At 34.3% G+C, this 20,484-nt stretch overlaps 1 protein-coding gene across 27 annotated transcripts in view; it reads right to left on the reverse strand.

Annotated features, from left to right (window-relative positions):
• The window catches only part of ADGRL2 (adhesion G protein-coupled receptor L2), a 694,457-nt gene that overhangs the window by 14,230 nt on the left and 659,743 nt on the right, over positions 1–20,484 (reverse strand). For all 27 annotated transcript variants that reach the window (XM_073007173.1, XM_073007178.1, XM_073007179.1 and 24 more), the window contains 6 exons: positions 12,176–12,301; positions 11,747–11,952; positions 10,469–10,642; positions 8,959–9,168; positions 7,808–8,028; positions 6,427–6,493 (listed from right to left, as the gene is read on the reverse strand). In XM_073007173.1, the coding sequence (XP_072863274.1) occupies positions 6,427–6,493; positions 7,808–8,028; positions 8,959–9,168; positions 10,469–10,642; positions 11,747–11,952; positions 12,176–12,301 (1,004 nt within the window). The remainder of the gene's footprint in view (positions 1–6,426; positions 6,494–7,807; positions 8,029–8,958; positions 9,169–10,468; positions 10,643–11,746; positions 11,953–12,175; positions 12,302–20,484) is intronic.

Below are 20,484 nucleotides of genomic sequence, written 5' to 3' on the forward strand. Positions count from 1 at the left end.
AGTGTATCTCTAATTTTTTTTTAAGGCAAAAATCAAGAGGTTTTTTTTTTTTATTTTAATTTTATGCAACACTAGCTTTAACTAGTAAAATTCAAAAAAGGTTAAAAACAAAAACTCTATAAACGTTGTAAAAAAAAAAAAAAAAAAAGAAACCAAAACCCAAGTAAACAAATAAACTGACTATAATAGGTAAGATGGCTGCTTTGCAGATTCACAATTAAAATCCTTTAAATCGTTCTCCCTTTGTTTCTGATCCTTTGTTTTTGAATGGCCTGATAAGAACAATTTGCTTTCTTTTATCCCAAACTTCTGAACATAAGGGTTTTTTTCCTTCCTCTTCTTAAACAATTTCCTGAAGTGTATAGGACCAAAATTTGGTGTTCATAATTTTCTAAGCATATTAGTTATCCCCTTGGGAACAAAATAGTAGTAGTACTAAACATTCTGGAAAGAAAGTTATTCATTATTCACTACAATGTATAAAATTTATAAGGAAACTAAAAAATGTGAATGTGGAAAAATGTGAACATATAAAGTATTATATTGCAAAAAGAAGAGCAGAAAATGATAAAATCTTGGAAGTCAACTCAGAAGAAATATTTTTCAATGGCAGAAATCAGGGACAACTTTCCAGTGAAACTGACATACTAAAATGAAATCTACCAATAAAAAATACAATTAAGGCTTAAGTATGATAAAGTCATTTTTCCTAGTTAATAATACTAACCAAGGTGAGAATATGCCATACAAAACTTATCTCAATTAATCCTTTAAAAACAGACTGTTCAATACATTTCTCCTCTTTTGCTCCCCTCACTTAACTGAGGTTTTTACATTACATGTGTTTAATGTGTCTTTCTAGTTACACATACAATACATTCACAATGCAAATTGAGAAAATAAAGAAAATTACAGAGGAAAAATACAGCTACAATCCTATATCCAGTGGCAGCAGGCAGCACTTGTACACTCATTTTAGAAATAATTGAGATGTATCTTTCCAAAGACTTCTTAGCTACTATATTGCCAGTGCTGGGATTCAATATACTGTGGTCTGGACTCTACAGCCCACAGACTTCCCATATAAAATTAACCAATTTATTCTGGGTGAAAAGATTAGAAGTCTCCTAACAAAGATATACTAAATCTATATTTAAAAGGTTCCATCTCTATAAAAAGTAATCCAACTTAAAAATCATTCAGAGATGAATGAATTGAAGATAAATAAATTAACATATAAAATACTGCCTCAAAGAAATCCTATTTATGTTATTTACATAATAGGTATGCTCATCAAATGACTTCTGCCTGATGGATTTGCCAGAGTTAACCAATTCTCCATCTCCTTTGTAAAACACTACCATCCCACAATCAGCAACTGGCCAAAACACCCACACTTCTACTCCCACTAGTCAAGTTGCATGCTTAGTAACAGTTAGTTTATTTTTTCCAAACCTGTTTATGTCATTTATACTTTTACATAGCTAAATATCACATAAGCTCATGAATCTAAGTGCAAATATAAGAATGAAATTTTTAAAAGCTGTTTCTAACATACTTAAAATGGAATGTTTTAGAAGACTTGAAAGTGAGTTTCTTTAAAAACAACTAAAAGCATTAGAAAAATAATCATAACTGAGGAATTTTTGCACTCAAATTACAAGTGTCTGAATTCTCCAACTTGAAGAAACTGAAAATAAAACTTTTAGCTAATGCACTCATATCTAGATGTAAAATAGTTAAATCCAACACTAACTTAGCCTCTGAAACACGACTTGAAGGCATACAAATAATGAGGCAATGGTACGTGGAAGAGGACAAAATACCATCATTTCAAGACAAATTAATTATGAAATAAAGCATATGACATACTGTAAACCATAAGATGGCAAAAAATGCTAAATAAGATTTTTCTTTTTCCCAACTCAATAAAAAAAATTCACCAATACGTATTACTAGTCTTATTAGAGAAATATAAAAACTTTTATATCATTTAGATGCCTAACAATTTATGCTACCACCAACATATATGACAATAAAATATCTTCTGGAATTAAATAGAATATATACTGAAGCATAGGTACATTTTTAAAAATGTGGTTTTACAGTTATCTTATTTTCTCCAATGTTAAAAAAAGTAATGCTAAATTTTAGTTTGACAGAATAAATATTGTCACTGCCTTTCAGGAGACAATACATTCTGATAAACAAAATTTTGCAGGGAAAACTATTTCGAAAATTTTTTCCCCTTTCTTCTTTCTCGTTTTCTTAAAATACAACTGTGGAAATGAGAATAAGAGGTAGACGGGCAAATAAACACATCTTTTTTTTTTTTTTGAGACGGAATCTAGTTCTGTCGCCCAGGCTGGAGTGCAGTGGCGCGACCTCGGCTCACTGCAAGCTCCACCTCCCGGGTTCACGCCATTCTCCTGGCTCAGCCTCCCGAGTAGCTGGGACTACAGGCGCCCACCACCGCGCCCGGCTAACTTTTTGTATTTTTAGTAGAGACGGGGTTTCACTGTGATCTCGATCTCCTGACCTCGTGATCCGCCCGCCTCCGCCTCCCAAAGTGCTGGGATTACAGGCGTGAGCCACCGCGCCCGGCTTAATAAACACATCTTTGAGAAAAATCTGTAGTCATTTTAAGACAAAAAAGGTAGGTTTCAAATAAACTACTGGCTGCAAATCTGAATTCCTTTCTTCCTTGCATTTTTCTCTTTCCAGCCATATACTTCTGTGCTTCCCCACACCCAGCTCCCGCTGGTTATAAGAAGTGATTTCTTTCTCCTTCTTACTTTTACTTTTGCTCAATTTATTTTTCTGCCATTGATATACATTTACAAAATCAATCACAATAGTCAAACATGGTATTTCCCCTATTTCTCAGTGGAAGGCAGGCAAGGAGGGAGGGAGAGAACAATGTCTCTACCATCCAATTGCTGTTCTTCTCCCTTGAATTCCAATGCAGCCACTCTTTGACCTTCTTGCTCTTTGTTTTTTCTTTTCAGTGTAAATAGTACGAAGTTTAAACATAGTATTTTGGCATAGGGTGAAAGGCTCCATGCATCAGTGAGAAAGGAAAAAGGTGGAGTTACAGCTGCGCACACAAACATTTGTTTAAACTTGGTAAGTACATGCAGTTACTCAATTATCCACAAAGAAGCCACTATAAGTAAGTATAGGCTATTAGGTTTGTGGTACATATGTACGACAACCCACTAGGCTAAATGTCCATGCTAATAATTAATTCTGGAGATGAAACAACTCATTCAAGAATTAACCAGATTTTAGCTTAGCTCTGGCGTGTGTGTGTGTGCCTTGTGTGTGGGCAGGTGTGTGTGTACAAGTAAACAGATGACTATCTCTTAAGAGAAATCTCTGTTGAGTGAGAGCAAATTGAGAAAAAAAAAATCCCTTATTCAGTCAAAAAGAGTAAGTCATCAAACTGGGACATTTTTTTCTCTCCCACTGACAAAGATCATTCTTTTACCTATCCCCAAATAATAATTTCATAAATTATTATTTATAATAATCTGCCAATATAATTTGCTGATAAAATTTAACACTGCTTAATGATATAGCACAGCTAAACATCATCCATATTGATGCACATAAAAATACAAAGTAGTTTAAAAAAAGAAAAAGGTACCACAGATTATAGGAGTGCACAGTTTGTTTTATGGTCATCAACCTGCTCAATTGAATCACATCCGTCTGAGCTTAGCAGCTTAAAATTCATTCCACAGCTTGCAGTGCTGACATGGATATGATAAGACAGAAGAACAGAAACATCACTCTGAAGTAACCTAGCTGAACTGCACATGTTCTGACCCTTTTTGTCCTCCCTGGAGCTTTTGCTACCTGGCAAATGCAGCTCTAAAGCTATACTTGTATCACCAGATCTTTGCTGTTAGCCAAGCAGAAACCTATTTCTCCCTGGGACTAGCAGCCAGAGAGGTGTTCTCTGAAGAAGACTTCTAAATGAGTGTGTGAGCTGAACTCTTACTGAACTGAATTAATTATTAACGATGCAGATGGAGCTGTCCAAATGATAAGAACAGCTCCTGACGTGTCATGATCCAAGCTTTCATTAAACCATTTCAGGCATACTAATGGTTTCCCACTGCTCATTACTTACCAGCACTTTTCTCATAGATATAATAACTCTGGTGCCTGTAGGCAAGATATTCTATAGAAATGCAGAAGTAGGAAGTTTTATTTTCCTTAGCATATTATTTTTCTTCATAGATTATTATTTAGAATGTACACCTATTTAATACAACTAAGTGAAACAGTTTCAATTCAGAAAAATTGAAAATGCAAAGCTATACTTTCTAGGAACAGCAATATGTAATTTTTGTTATGAGAATATTCCTTAAATACAATCTATATTAAGATTTGTATGAGAATTGAGTTTTAAATACCTTATCATCACGAGAGGGAGACATATATATATATATATATATATTTTTTTTTTTTTTCCCCACACACACTGTATAATCATATCATATCTCAATTTAAGTTAGATACTCTTTTGCAAGACGCTGTTTTGTATTCCTATACCACTCTTAATCGCTCTCTGTTGGGAAAATTAGACAGCAAAACAATTGCAAGAGAATTCCAACAAGAACTGTACTGGGATTGCTAACTACTGGGGTTTTTGTTTGTTTTTAAGTTGAGAATGCTCTTGAACAGGCCCTTCACATCTCAACCTGAAGGATTTGGTAGAGGAAAATAATGACAAGACTTACAAAGCAATAATGTGCTCTACTATAAATGAATAACATAATAAAATGTCCTTAACCTTTTTTCTTACTAAAAGCTGAGTATTTTGCTAAGTGAAATGTTTTTTAATGATCTAAAGTCAGTACTTATCTTCACAGATATCAAATAAATAAAACTACAGTATAAAAGAAGTAAACACATGATAGCCTCATAGGCCAAACATCCCTAAAGCAGTCTTTATATTTTTCAACATATGTCTTTGACGAAGGTCTTAGGGGAAAATGAAACGTTATGTCTTCAAGGATCATGCCTCTTCATGTCAGCCATTTAACTCTAGATAGGCTTAGGCTGTGTTAACATATGAACACCAAGAATAAAAACTTGGGTAATCATCAGATTTAATAATTCTGATGATAAATCAGCTTTCTGAGGAATACTTGAGAATGTTTTACTGGTTTAATTCATACAGGCATTCATCTCAAATTTTCACTTCACTATGTATTTGTGCAAAATAATTAATTTAATGACAAATACACACTTGAAGTAGTTTTAAGTTTCCTTCAACTACTGAAGGTTTTTCTCAATTTTATGAAACACTGCTTAACCACGAAAAGATCCAAAGGAGCTCATTTGCGTTACGTTTTTGGAAAAAAAAAAAAAAAAAAGAAAAACTCCTTAAAATAGGAAGTATTTATGTTTCCTTTTCAGAGTTAATAACACCATTTCTATCACCATACTGCTACAACTGAGCAATTTTTTTTTTTTTTTTAAAGACAGGGTCTCGCTCTGTTGCCCAGGCTGGGGTGCAGTGGTGCAATCATAGCTTACTGCAGTCTTGTGCTCCTGGGCACAAAAGATCCTTGTGCCTCTGCCTCCTGAGTAGCTGGGACTACAGGCATGTGCCTCTACACCGAAGTAATTTAAAAGCATATTGTAGAGAGGAGGTCTTGCTATGTCACCCAGGCTAGCCTCAAGTGATCCTCCCGCCTCAGCTTCCCAAAATACTGGGATTATAGGTGCGAGCCACCATGCCCAGCCCTGAGTGAAAGTTTTAAATACCAAAGTCTAGATACTGTAGCTACAATCCTTTATTTCAACTATATTTCAAATGTGACTAAGGGTAATGTAAGACATTTAAAAATAGTTTAATGTCATTATCCTTTGCTTGTATCAAATTCATTTAAAAATAGTATTTCTTAAACTAGTATTTTCATTTGGTATCTTCAGTCTTATAGAAGTAATTTTATTTCTAATACATTTTAAGTTGATTTAATAGTCATTCGTTAATGCAAGATTAAACAGCTTTTTATACACTAAAAAGAATTGAGGATGTGGACATTCATTTAAAAGTATTAAATTACTATGTGGAAACTAAGATAATAAAAATTAAGGTAATGTTCTTTCACTTTCCTGACATATTTATTTATAACATGGCCCATATGTAAGTATATTTTTTAGATTATGATGTGATATTTTAGCTTATTAAATTAGAAATGAGAAAAAGTACTTCTTAAAGATTTTCAGAAATATTAATTAGCAAGTATATAAAAAATATTTAAAATATACTATTATCCTGTGAGACAGGCATATTTGTAAATCTTTGTATAGATAGATAAAAAAACAATAAAACAAATTATCCTTGTTTGAATAGCACTGCTAAAGCAGCAAGCTAAAAAGCAAGGGAAAACAGAATCTGCTTACCAGAATAATGAAAGTAACAGGTCCAATGAAGCTCCATATAAAGTAGTTATCAACATGAAGCCAGCAACTATTATGAAAAGAAAAGAATATGCATTAGTAGTTTCTATGGAACCTCACCATTACAAGGAAAATAGGATTTTAAAAACCTAACAAAACTAACTTTACATTTGCCTTTGAAAATTCATTTATCATGTGCAAGACCTCTAATAATTCTGAGTTGGCTTTGACTTAACAGAGGATAGTAATTTATTTACTTTGACCTGCTGGTTTCGTATTTGATAAAAGCATACAAAATCGTGCTTGTATGGGGAAAACAATAAACACCACTCCACCACTGAATCCTTAAGACTTCAGATTTCTCTAAGAAAGACTTGAAACTCAGTATTACAAATTGTCTCATCATTTTAAAGTCCTACATATAATTTTCAAAATTTGCCTTTCAGATCTGTCAGAGCTAAAGTGCTCAACCCTATGGAACATAACAGACCCCCCCAAAACTGTTCAGATGTTATGTTTGTTGCAAAACAGTATAGCAGAAATGTAACACCTCCACTAGGAATGGATAAATACTAGAAAAGGAAATCAAAGCACAGAACTCACACAGTATTAGAGTAAATGATGCATAAACTTATTAAGACAGATTTTACTTAGTGGTTCATTTTTCATATAACATGGAATCCCCACTGAATTTCTTTTATTTGTCTTTCATCATCTGTACAGTCAAAAAGCTTTCTTTAGTCCAAAGAATCTTTATATAACTAATTTTATCAAAGGAAAAAATAAACAGAATTGGAAGGCAAATTCATGCCTCTAGCAAATAAAATCCTTAGAAACATGACTATGTCTACCTTCTGTCACTTTCTGTAAATATCTATACTTGTATAAACGAAAGACAGTGACTTATTTTAATCCTTTCAAACTGCCTGATAAAATATTATCAAAGTAAAACATATGGGATGGAATGTGCTACTGTCACAATTCAGAATGAGAGTTAGCTAGAGCGCTGGCTCCACAAAGAGAGCTAATGAAGCATTAGCTTAACACTGAGTAGTTAAACCTGTCAGATGCTTTAAGTTCAGAAGAATTTTTACTTAATATCTTTCTAAGGCCAAAAAGTTATTTACTTTTTCAATTTGTTTCAGGTCAATCTTTTGTGTTAAAAAGAAAGTCCATAATTTAGAATCTGCTTTGCCAGAGTACAAATCCTCTGAACCCAGAAAATTACAAAAGACTTGATTGTAATTTGTGCACGGTATGCTCATTCTCTTACCAATAAAGCTTTCAGATGCTATTTTAATCTGTCAGGGACCCTCACTGACAGCTAACAGGCTTTAAAAAATTATTCACTTGAAAAACACTCAGGTCGCTTGCAATTACTTACGCTTTTTCTGTTCCATAGCTCTTATAGTCAATAGCAGCTGAAACTCCAACCACTGTGGCAGGAAACAAGTAACCAGCAACATAGTAATATTTTTTCCTTGAATATTCACTTTCAAAAACTTCAACTAACATTAGATATAGCTGCACACCTTCTAGGCACATCCAAGCAAAAGCTGCCAAAAAGAAAAAGTGTAGAAGTCCTGCAAATATTGGGCATGCAATCTACAGAGGAAAAGAACAAAAAACACAAAAGAACACTCATAAATAAAAACAGCCCACTCCAAAACTATAAAATACTCACTAAGAGAAATCGCTATTATTTCAAAAATACATTATTCAGAGTAACCTAATGCTTCCTCAAAATATTTTTTTCATAAGTGGAAACAAGCTAAAAACCCTGCCAAATCTGGAGATTATCATGTTCACAGAGTATAACGCCAAGTGTACTAGGTTTCAAGGTAGAATATTACTATAACATTTTTTAGTGAGATTAAATATCAAATAAGAAAACTTCATAATTTGTGAATTATGTTATGAAATCTGAATATTCCACTTGTAGATTATTTGCTTCACAAGTCTTTAGAAGTGTTGTTTGCAAATATATTATTTCTTTTTTTTTTCTATAATGGAATTTTAAAATTTTGCTCTAATGACAAAATCCTAGCTCTAATTACCTAAGATTATTTTCCTGTCATATCTGGAGCATTCTTAAATTATCTAAGTGCAGATGAATATAGGGTGAAGCATTAACTAATTAAGTTCTCTTTCTGATATTAAGAACTCATGATGATGAATAAATTGCCCTGAATACAAAGAAAGGATCATTGGTCAGAATGACTATGTAAGCAAAATAAGAATTTTTAAAATAGGATCTTTGTATTTCTGTATCCCTAGCATTCTTCTATTAAAATTATATGTCTTAACAAAAACACAGAAAAATTCGACTGTATCTTAATATACAAAATGAATTAATTCATAATATTACTTAATAATTGGGCAGTCTTTTAATTTACTACAAATTGTCTTTTAATATTGCCCTATCAATTGTATCAAGTTACAAGGTCAAACATTAATATCAGTATCATATGTCACCTCACACCTAATAAAATAATTTTCAGAGATCTAAGGTCAATTAACTCAACTGGTGCTTACCGCATATTTTGTCTTATCAATGCCTATTAGGAAAATAAATTCAGCAATGAAAAGGTTGATACAAAGGTTCTTGTGAATAGTATTTCGGTCGCTCTGTAGGCCACGGAAAAAGCAAAAGGTGAAGATGCAGATAGCCAGGCAAACAAGGGAAATGACAATTCCCACCCAGGTGATGACTGTAAGAAGTAATTCATGAACTCCATCTTTATACTGAAAATAAAAAGATATGAGGAACATTAGTATTCCTGCATTACATCAACTAGAAGAAAGACCACTTTCACATGTACAGTTCATCTTTTACTACTGAACTCTTTGAAGAATACCATTCATATGTGTTCAAAAAAGGCTCAATACCAAAAATAAATTTTAATTGTATAATAGCATTCAATGTTACTGCCTTTTATACTTAAAAAAGTGATCTATGAGAGAGGAAGATTTTACCTAGAAAACTGTAAAAGAGCCTAATGATTTCAAAGTATGGCTGAATTAACTACATAAACATGGAGACTATTTACATGACAGAATAAAGAATACTTATTCATGCTAAAAAACAATTGACATTTTAATGATTTTTCCAAACTAACACATAAGCCAAGTTTTAAGTTTTTATTTTCTCCTTGGGGTTTTGTATGCTTACATATTTAGAGTTGACACACACAACAGATCTGAGACCGAAATGCTACACTTCTTAAAATATTTCTGTCTTCTGGCTATCATTCTCTTAATCACAAGAAAGAACCTTGAGACATATTCCAGAAGCCATTTTGACTTTTCAAAAGACGCAGCTTTGCACAATGTGCAAAGTGGTTAGGAAACTTAAAGCAAAAGTTGTAAAATTAGATTCAAACATTCAAGATGGGAAGGGCATGTTAAACTCCAGAGCCTTTTGTCTCTTTTGTATGACCTACTGCTGCTCATTATTTAAATCTGTTGCCTCTACCAAGCACCTGCCCCAAGGAGGAAAACTTACAAGTCTACAAAGTTACAGCATATGATTTTGAGAAGTAACAATAACAGTGCCAAGACTTCTTAAAATTTATGGACAGTGTAGAAACAATTAGAAATCAACATTACTAGGCCGGGCGCGGTGGCTCAAGCCTGTAATCCCAGCACTTTGGGAGGCCGAGACGGGCGGATCACAAGGTCAGAAGATCGAGACCATCCTGGCTAAACCGGTGAAACCCCGTCTCTACTAAAAAATACAAAAAAACTAGCCGGGTGAGGTGGCGGGCGCCTGTAGTCCCAGCTACTCGGGAGGCTGAGGCAGGAGAATGGCGTGAACCCGGGAGGCGGAGCTTGCAGTGAGCTGAGATCCGGCCACTGCACTCCAGCCTGGGTGACAGAGCGAGACTCCGTCTCAAAAAAAAAAAAAAAAAAAAAAAAAAAGAAATCAACATTACTTTGTTTGCTTTTTAGTTACGATAAGCACCCAAAGAACGGGACTGTTATACAAGCTGTTTTGAATCTCTGAGGTTTCTCTCTGCTACTAATTAGAAGTGCAAATACTTACTGCAATTTCCCTGTGGGCCATGAGAATTGCAAAATTGGTTAGGTGGCTGCATGAACACGTTGTTCGAGTTTTATTAGTGTCAACCAGCTTGCAGCCCTGGGTAGACCAATATCCCATCATAGTTCTCTCTGAGTAGTTCCAGAAGGAGCAGTTTGCATTGAAATAATTGTCAGGCTGGGAAATAAAATGACAAGATAAAATTAGGATTTTATACTCTAAGATGGCAATAGCAATTGTTTAATATGTGTAAAAGGTAATTTAGATTAAACTTTGCATGTTTCAGACTATAAAGTTTTTCATCAGCAAAATTGTGGACTATGTTATACGAGGCAGATACCTAGCTTAAAAGGGGCTTTATAGTCCGAAAGTGTACTCTAAATTACCAAGACCCATTTTACACAATTACAATTTCCATTTCATGATTTTACATATTGATGGTACATTAGAATCATTTTTTTTCCTTTCTGATAAAATTAGAGCCATAAATTTGTTCTGAGAAAATTCTGTAAGGACCAAATGTTTTAAAAATCCATGTTCTGTTTTGGGCCCATTTTTGGTTAGTTCTAAGAGATACACTAGCAACAATGTAAATCATATTGTTAGTACCTAAAAGCTCTTAAGAGTCAATCAACTGAAGCAGATATGAGTACTGTAACCACACAAATTTATTTTTCTTTGCCTATTTGGAGATCCACTTTTTTATCTGTGGGCATTTATTCACTCTACTTACCATAACAGCCAAACATTCTGTAGACAATCTTCCAATACAGTATAGTTACTTAAGTATCAACTTGCATTCTAAGGCACAGCAGAGGAATCACATCTCCTCAACTTTTTTTTTTTAAAACACAACACTTGGTAACAGTTGTGTCAAACATGATCAGTAAAACTAATGAAAAAAATTTTGCCACACAGAAAGGCAGAGTCCTAAGAGTTAATACTCAGCTATCCTGCTGCTAAGTAAGGTAAGGGTTAATTTTCATTTGAAAACAAATTAGAGTCATTTACATTTTCCTGTTGATTACTGAATTAGCTTTCATTAAGAATACACTTAAGTTCTAATAATCACTGAACCAAGCTCATTTAATTTTATGTTCACAGACTTAAATAAACTTGTGTCTCTGACCTAGTCCAACATTTAAAATTCAAATGGAAAGGTCTTGTCTTTCCTCCCTCCCATCTCCCCAGTTCTCTCCCCATCCCCAGCACCTCAGTTTTGCTTTCCTTTCTTTCTGCTTTTATAACCTTCCATTACTTCATTAGCATACATTAACTTACATCAATGTGTGGCAGGGTAAAAAGCACAGGATCAGTCAGGTATACTCGGCTGGACTCTTTATTGATGGAAACTGAAATGACGTGAGAATTCACTGCAATGGTGCTATTACGACCAAGAAAGTCAGCACCCAGTTTAATGGTTGCATTTTCTGTACTAAGGAACTGTCCCAGACTCCGGTAAATGATGAACACCAACTTTGCAAGCCCTAGGAAGGTTAAAAATTGTCACATGATGTACAAAAAACATGCTTGATAATAAATTAAGATAAAATAGGAATGAAATGATAAAGTCCTAAGGCATTGTTTTAAATCTGCTTTTAAAATGGTAAGTCGTTTTTTTGGTTATACAAGGAGTCAAATGCATTTTAGAATTAATAGGTTTTTGAACAACAACAGAAACTGTCAATGTTTAAAAGACTTCCATCTTACCATTCCTGCTGTTCTGTTTGACGGTATTTGCAGAGAGCTGGATTGAGCTGCCTGCTCCTTTGATGCCCAGAGGAAATTTAAAGTCTTGGATCTGTCCTTCTGTACTGAGTACGGCAACTTCCAGGACTGGATGAGGGAAAAGATAAAGGAAGAAGGTGGGGATGATTCTTTAGATTTAACTAAGGAGGCAAATGATAACTGTATAGAAACTACTGTTTTCTTTTTGTCTACTTACAAAATTTTACTGTTAGGTTTCAACAAAAATCATGAACAAAAAACCAAATTACTCAAGTCTTAAATATTCACTTCTCAAAAAAAAATTTGTATTGTCATTCTAACACCTTCTTCATATTTTTATCTCTTTTATCATGAACTAATACCAATCTGTTAGCCTATAAGTATGAACAGTGTATGAATTAATAGTATGTAACTTTCAAGGTTTTGTATTTAAATCATGAAGCTAAGCAAAAATATTTCAAACTGATATTTTTTGGCTCTTTATATTAAGTAACTTTTCAATGACCATTATTTGGCAGTGGTAAAACTAATATGAAGTACAAATTTGAATGGCTCTATGGCATCTACACATCTATTTCTATCTATGATCCACTTTAATATGAAAAATTACACAGGTCAAGTTTGCAGTAATACTTTTTTCTAATTTCTAAAAATAGCCCCGAAGAATATATTTATTATGAAAATGCCATTATGTTAAAATTTTCCATTAATTCTCACTATTCAATCTTTACATATTCAAATTGGGCAAAATAGAACCTGCAGGCCAAGCCTGGCATGCCATTTGTTTTTGTAAATAAAGTTTTATTAGAACACAATCATGTTTATTCGTTTGTATATTGCCTGTGGCTTCTTTAGTGCTACAATACCAGTTAAATATCTGCAAGAGAGATCACCGTGGCTTGCAAAGCATAAAATATATACTACCTGGACCTTTACAGCAAGAGTGTGACAACAACTGCAGTCTAAACCAAATTTCAAATATTCAAACCAAGTATCGAAATTGAAAAACACTTAAGGAAAACAAGTCAATACAAAACACTGAGAACATCTACCTGATCAACATGCCAATGCTAACTTCATTTCAAAAATATAATTAATAGTAACCACTAACAATATAAATGCTTACTGTCTACTGGGAATCCCAATACAGATTGTCATTATTTTACATGAACATTTATTTAGATTTTAAAAGGGATGGAAAAGTATATTGCTTTTATAGGAGTTAACTATCTTATATTAATAATTATAATATTAATATTTTATTGATGAAATCTAAGGAATTATATGGAAAAATTCATTGATTTCTGATATTTAAATTTTAAAACTATGTATTCTACAAAGATGTTCAAAAAATACAGTCCATATTTTTTTTCTGAATGTCACCCTTTTTAATGTCTCTACTGTCTGTATCGCCTAGCAGCTATTCACCTACAATCCCCTTTTTCTTTTTACAAAAATCATTTCATACCATTGTACAGTAATTCTTGAATACTAATTTTTTTATCTTCTGCAACTCTTGTAAAATACATCTATATTTAGGTTGTAAATATAATAACATTCATAAATTTTTAAAAGCAATTAAACCACATGTCAAACCCTGAAATACAAATTTATAACGAGCATCATGTAACTGCTAAAATTCTATCAGCTGCAGAAACTGGTTGATACACTTATTTTACTGATACATGTTTGGAAAGATTAAGCAGGTGGATAGATGGATAAACTGTTCTCATATCAGTCTCTATGTTGGGGCAGGGAGGAAAGGGGGAAGAAGTTTGATGAAAGTAACTGATTCTTCCTCACATTGAAAGAGGCTATCGTATCTTAAAACAAGACGTGATGAAAGAAGAAAATCGTCTGAGTTTTCATGAATCATCCCAAATATAGATATACATGTACAAAGTGTTAATTTCATTAAACAAATATTTACTTATCAAACTTTAATTTCATTAAACAGAAATTTACTTATTAGAATTTAAAAAATAATGTTCATAGTAAAGAAAAAGCTTTAAATTGATAATAGTAAGATCATTACTACAGCTCTCAGTAGATATTTCAAGCTATTTACTTCCATAAGAAAATGCAATAACGGCCGGGCGCGGTGGCTCAAGCCTGTAATCCCAGCACTTTGGGAGGCCGAGACGGGCGGATCACAAGGTCAGGAGATCGAGACCATCCTGGCTAACACAGTGAAACCCCGTCTCTACTAAAAAATACAAAAAATAGCCAGGCGAAGTGGCGGGCGCCTGTAGTCCCTGCGACTCGGGAGGCTGAGGCAGGAGAATGGCGCAAACCCGGGAGGCGGAGATTGCAGTGAGCTGAGATCCGGCCACTGCACTCCACTCCAGCCTGGGCGACAGCGCGAGACTCTGTCTCAAAAAAAAAAAAAAAAAAAAAAAAGAAAATGCAATAATGGGGGCCGGGCGCCGTGGCTCAAGCCTGTAATCCCAGCACTTTGGGAGGCCGAGACGGGCAGATCACGAGGTCAGGAGATCAAGACCATCATGGCTAACACGGTGAAACCCCGTTTCTACTAAAAAATACAAAAAACTAGCCGGGAGAGGTGGCGGGCGCCTGTAGTCCCAGCTACTCAGGAGGCTGAGGCAGGAGAATGGCTTAAACCCGGGAGGTGGAGCTTGCAGTGAGCTGAGATCTGGCCACTGCACTCCAGTCTGGGCGACAGAGCGAGATACCGTCTCAAAAAAAAAAAAAAAATGCAATAATGAACTTTATACCAACAAATAGATAAATTTATATCAATAATTTTTTAAAAGACAATAGAAATTTTTGTAGAAAAATGAAACAGACTAAAAGAAATTAAAAACCATAATAGTTTATTACCATTAAAAAACTCAACCGATAAATACATACTGAATTTTATTTTATTTTATTTTATTTTATTTTTGAGACGGAGTCTCGCTCTGTCTCCCAGGCTGGAGTGCAGTGGCCGGATCTCAGCTCACTGCAAGCTCCGCCTCCCAGGTCCACGCCATTCTCCTGCCTCAGCCTCCTGAGTAGCTGGGTCTACAGGCGCCCGCCACCTCGCCCGGCTAGTTTTTTTTTGTATTTTTAGTAGAGATAGGGTTTCACCGTGTTCGCCAGGATGGTCTCGATCTCCTGACCTCGTGATCCACCAGTCTCGGCCTCCCAAAGTGCTGGGATGACAGGCTTGAGCCACCGCGCCCGGCCTGAATTTTAAATAAGATTTCTATTTTCTGTTTCAGAAAATAGAAAAAGATGTATCCCTAACTCATTTCACAAAAAATTATAGGATACTTTCAGTCATTAAAATGATGCAAAAAATCTTTAATAAAATAACACACACTTTATAATATCCTGAACAAATTAAATTTATTACTAAATTAAGTTAAAAAGCATATAGAAATTAATACATTAGAAAATGGATTCATATAATTCATCAAATAGAGAAAAATTTTAAAAGTATTCACACAAATACATTTCAACATCCACTTAATGTAAAAAAAAACTTTACAAAAAAAAAAGAGAAATTAAAGAAAAACTCCTTGTCCAGACAGAAGTTTTCTTATCAGATAAAGGCTACAACTTTATGTATTCAAAAATGTATATAGCAAACAATGTTGAAAAACTCTAGAAGCATTGCTTTTAGAGTCAAAATGATCTCTATCACAGGTTTTATTGAGCATTGTACTAGAGGAACTAGCTTAATGCAGTAATTCAAGAAAAGCAAATAAAAGGTATAAAGAAAAAAACAAGTAATATTTACAGTAAACACAATTAACTACCTAGTAATCATGAGGGACTCTTAACTATCAGAAGTACTAAGAATTTAGCAAGGCTGCTATGAGCAAAATCAATTGTGTTTCTATACACCAAACAACAAACAATTAGAATATGTAATTTAAAAAGTGATCTTATTTATAATAAAAACAAGAAGTATAAGTTATCTAGGAACAAATCTGATTTTTAAAAAGTGCAAGACACTAAAAATAAGAAAAATATATAACTTTATAAGAAGACCTAAGAAAAAATGAGGAATTACATAATGGTCTTATTTGGAAGAATGCAGCAGTTCAATCTGGCAACTCTTTCAAAATCTACAAACTCAGTCCAATTTTAATCAAAATTCCAACAAGATTTTTGTGTCTGGAACTTGATCCACTGATTTAAAAATTCATATAGAAGAGACATGCCAAAAAGCAGCCAAAGCAGTTCCTCAAGGAGCAAGGTTGAAAGACTCAACAGATATTAATATTACTGAAAAAACCAAAGCAGCAAATAATAGACACTGCTAACATGTAAGACATCATTAAAAATCATTAGGGAGAGAAATGAATTACGCACTAAACGTATACAAGGAACTGGTTATTCATATGGGGAAAAATCAAATTAGCTGCCTGTCTCATATAATATCATAATTAAAAATAAATTTCAGGTAGATTAGAGACATAACTGTAAAAAGCAGAGGTTTATCATTTATAAGGAAGTATAAGATCCTTATAAACTTAATGTAGAGAATATTTTCCTAAGTAGAAAGCCAAAAGGAAAATATTTCTTAAACAAGATACCAAGAGTACCAACACTAAAAGAACAGACTGATAAATCTGACTCATTATGTAAAACAGATTCCTTTAAAAAGATAAAAAGAGAAAGCCCAGACAAAATAAATATCTATAAACTATATAATCTTTACAGGATTAGTGTCCAGCATACATAGAAATATAAAGAAAAAATCAAAAAGGAGAAAGTTGTAAATAACAAATTCATAGGAGAGAAAACTAAAATAGGTAATAAATCTGTTAAAAAATCAACATGAAGCAATCAAGGAAACTGTAAATTAGAACAATAACATAACCAATTCAAACTCATTAGATTAACAAAAGTTAGGTCAATAATAAAGTGTTTGCAAAACTAGTAATGGTATTACCGGTGAAAAAGTAAATTGGTAAAAGAAGGTAGAGAGCAATTTGGCTGTATTTAGTAAAGCTGAAGGTGGGTATGCTCTACCGCTCAAAAATTCTATTTCTAGGGGATGTGTGTGTGTGTGTGTGTGTACGTGCACACATGTATGTGCACATGTATGTCTAGAAAGGCACACATTGGAGCAAGAAGGCATACAGAAACTTTCATTACAGTTTTCCTTCTGTCAGGAAAAAAGCAGAAGCCACTAAAATGTCTATCAGCAGTTAATTCTGGTACATTCTTAGAAACAGATCAAATGAACTACAGATACACGTCACCATATATAAATATAAAAAATAGAATGCTAAGGGAAAATTATACAATTATGGTCACGCGCAGTGGCTCACGCCTGTAATCCCAGTACTTTGGGAGACTGAGGTGGGCAGATCACCTGAGGTCAGGAGTTTGAGACTGGCCTGGTCAAAATGGTGAAACCCCATCTCTACTAAAAATACAAAAAAATTAGCCGGGCGTAGTGATGCATGCCTGTAGTCTCAGCTACTCAGGAGGCTGAGGCAGGTGAATCTCTTGAATCCAGGAGGCGGAGGTTGCAGTGAGCCGAGATTGTGCCATTGCACTCCAGCCCAGATGACAAGAGCAAAACTCAAGTCTCAAAAAAAAAAAAAAAAAAAAAAAGAAAATTGTACAATTACATTTATAGTGTGAAATTAATGTTAAAAACCTGAAAAGTATTCAATGTACATACCTACAAAGCAAATTTTATTAAGCTTATTCATGCTAAATAATAAAGATGACAGCGACCTCCTTCATGGTATGATCAGGAAAGAGGCAATCCTGGGAACTTCCACATTATCTATGATTTTTCTTTTTCCAAAAAAATCTGAAGCAAATATGGTAAAATATCAATATGTGGCTCAGCTGAGTAACTGGTACACGGATGTTATGCTATCCTCTGTACTTTCTGTATGCTTGAAATAATATATGCCTTATTCAATAGATTTTCTGAATATGAATACACTTGGTTCACTGGAGAGCCATTCAGAGTTTCACTCAGCCAATACTGTGGACAGAATTTTAATATATTTATCTTACTATTTTGCAAATTCCTCAGCAAGTAGTGGCTGTAATGAGAGGAAAGAGGAAGAACTATGACCTCTGCCAGGAGACTTGCACCTTTATGGGCAGGAGCTGCTCTATCAGCCTGGGTCCCAGAAGAAAAACAACATAGAGCAGAACCGAAGATGACAGGAAGCAGAGCTGAAGCCCAGCCTCAACAATTATGCAGCACAAAGGAGCAGTAAACCTTTGTTGTTGTAAGCAGCTGTGACTTTGGGGTTTTTGTTACCACAATCTAACTAAGTCTAAAGTGATGATAAAAATCATGCTGGCCACTCAGCTCATTAAAACAATAAATAAGGCCGGGGCAGTGGCTCACACCTTTAATCCCAGCACTTTGGGAGGCTGAGGTAGGTGGATCACCTGATCAGGAATTCAAGACCAGCCTGGCCATCATGGTGAAACCCTGTCTGTACTAAAAATACAAAAATTAGCAGGGCATCACGGCAGGCACCTGTAATCCCAGACTCGAGAGGCTGAGGTAGGAGAATCACTGGAACCTGGGAGGCGGAGGTTGCAGTGAGCTGAGATCATGCCACTGCACTCCAGCCTGGGCAACAGAGGAAGATTCTGGCTCAAAAAAAGAAAAAAGAAAAAAAAAAAAGACAATAAATAAAAGGGAATTTTACAATAGATGGATCAGGCTGATAACATCTAAACCATGGAACCGATCTGAAAATCACAAGGAAATAAAACCAAAGATTATGTGATTGTTGATATGATGCGATAGAAAGTTCTTGTTAAATTAAAAAAACAAAAAGTTAAACATAGCATGATCATGCCTCTAAATCTAACCATCAGCATAACAGGCAGAGTTAAATGATGCACTGTGGATGAAATAAGCCAAACCAAGAATGTAACAAAGTCTACAAGGCAAATCACCCACCTGACTTCCTCAAGAAAAACAAAAAATGTTTAAAAAATATTTTTCTTAGTATGCAAGGAGAAATAACTTTTAATGAAAAGATATTTGGCCAGGTGTGGTGGCTCATGCCTGTAATCCCAGCACTTTGGGAGGCCAAGGTGGGCGGATCATCTGAGGTCAGGAGTGCGAGACCAGCCTGACCAACATGGTGAAATCCCGTCTCAACTAAAAATACAAAATTATCCAGGCATGGTGGTGAGCACATGTCATCTCAGTTACTCGGGAGGCTTAGGCAGGAGAATCACTTGAACCCAGGAGGCGGAGGCTGCAATGAGCCAAGATCGCACCATTGCACTCCAGTCCAGGCAACAAGAATGGAACTCTGTCTCAAAAAAAAAAAAAAAAAAAACTCAACTGATATATCTATCAGATTTACTACTTGGACTTGTATCCTGATTTCAACCAAGTATTAATAAATTTATGAAAATGTGAACACACTTTTGTTATCTTTTGAAATGTTTTTGTTAATTTTTTAAAGTGTGATAATGATATTGTGGTTTTCTAAAGAGTATTGGATATATCCATATAAGATTTCTTATAGTAATCATGATAGGATTTTACAATTTGCTTTAAAATATTACAAGAGTGAGAGGAGTAAGTAGAATAGGATTAGCCAGATGCTGCTAAAGCTCAGTAAGGGGAATTTTTTTATTTAATTTAATTTAATTTTTTTTATTATTATTATACTTTGAGTTCTAGGGTACATGTGCATAACGTGCAGGTTTGTTACATATGTATACTTGTGCCATGTTGGTGTGCTGCACCCATCAACTCGTCAGCACCCATCAACTCGTCATTTACATCAGGAGTAAGGGGAATTTTTAAAATCAAAATTAAAAACTTCTGCTCTTCCCAAGATATAAAGAAAATAGAGTCACATACTGGAGGGAAAATATCCAGAATGCATGTATCTGACAAAAAGACTTACAAGAAGAATATACAAAAAAATCTTCATTAATTTATTTAATGAGACAACCCAATTAAAAATCGGCAAAAGATATGAACAAACACTTCATAAAAAGATACTTGAATGGACAATAAACACATGAAAAGAAGTTATCAGCAAAATGTTACTGAGCAATCACAGAAATGCAATATAAATCCACAATGAGATGCCTCCAAGAACCACTAAAAATAAAATGACTGTTAATCCTAAATATTCGTGAGGATGTAGAGCAACTGGAACTCTCATATGCTGCAGTTCAAGTTTAATATGTATGGTATAACCACTTGGAAAAATGACAGTCAAGAAGTGGAAAAAAATCCAAATGTCTAACAAGTGAGTAGATATACAAATTGTGGTATGTCCTCACGATGGATAATACTCAGCAATAAAAAGGATTAAACT

Source organism: Chlorocebus sabaeus, chromosome 20 (assembly GCF_047675955.1).
Source record: "Chlorocebus sabaeus isolate Y175 chromosome 20, mChlSab1.0.hap1, whole genome shotgun sequence".
In the NCBI taxonomy this organism is placed as follows: Eukaryota; Metazoa; Chordata; class Mammalia; order Primates; family Cercopithecidae; genus Chlorocebus; species Chlorocebus sabaeus.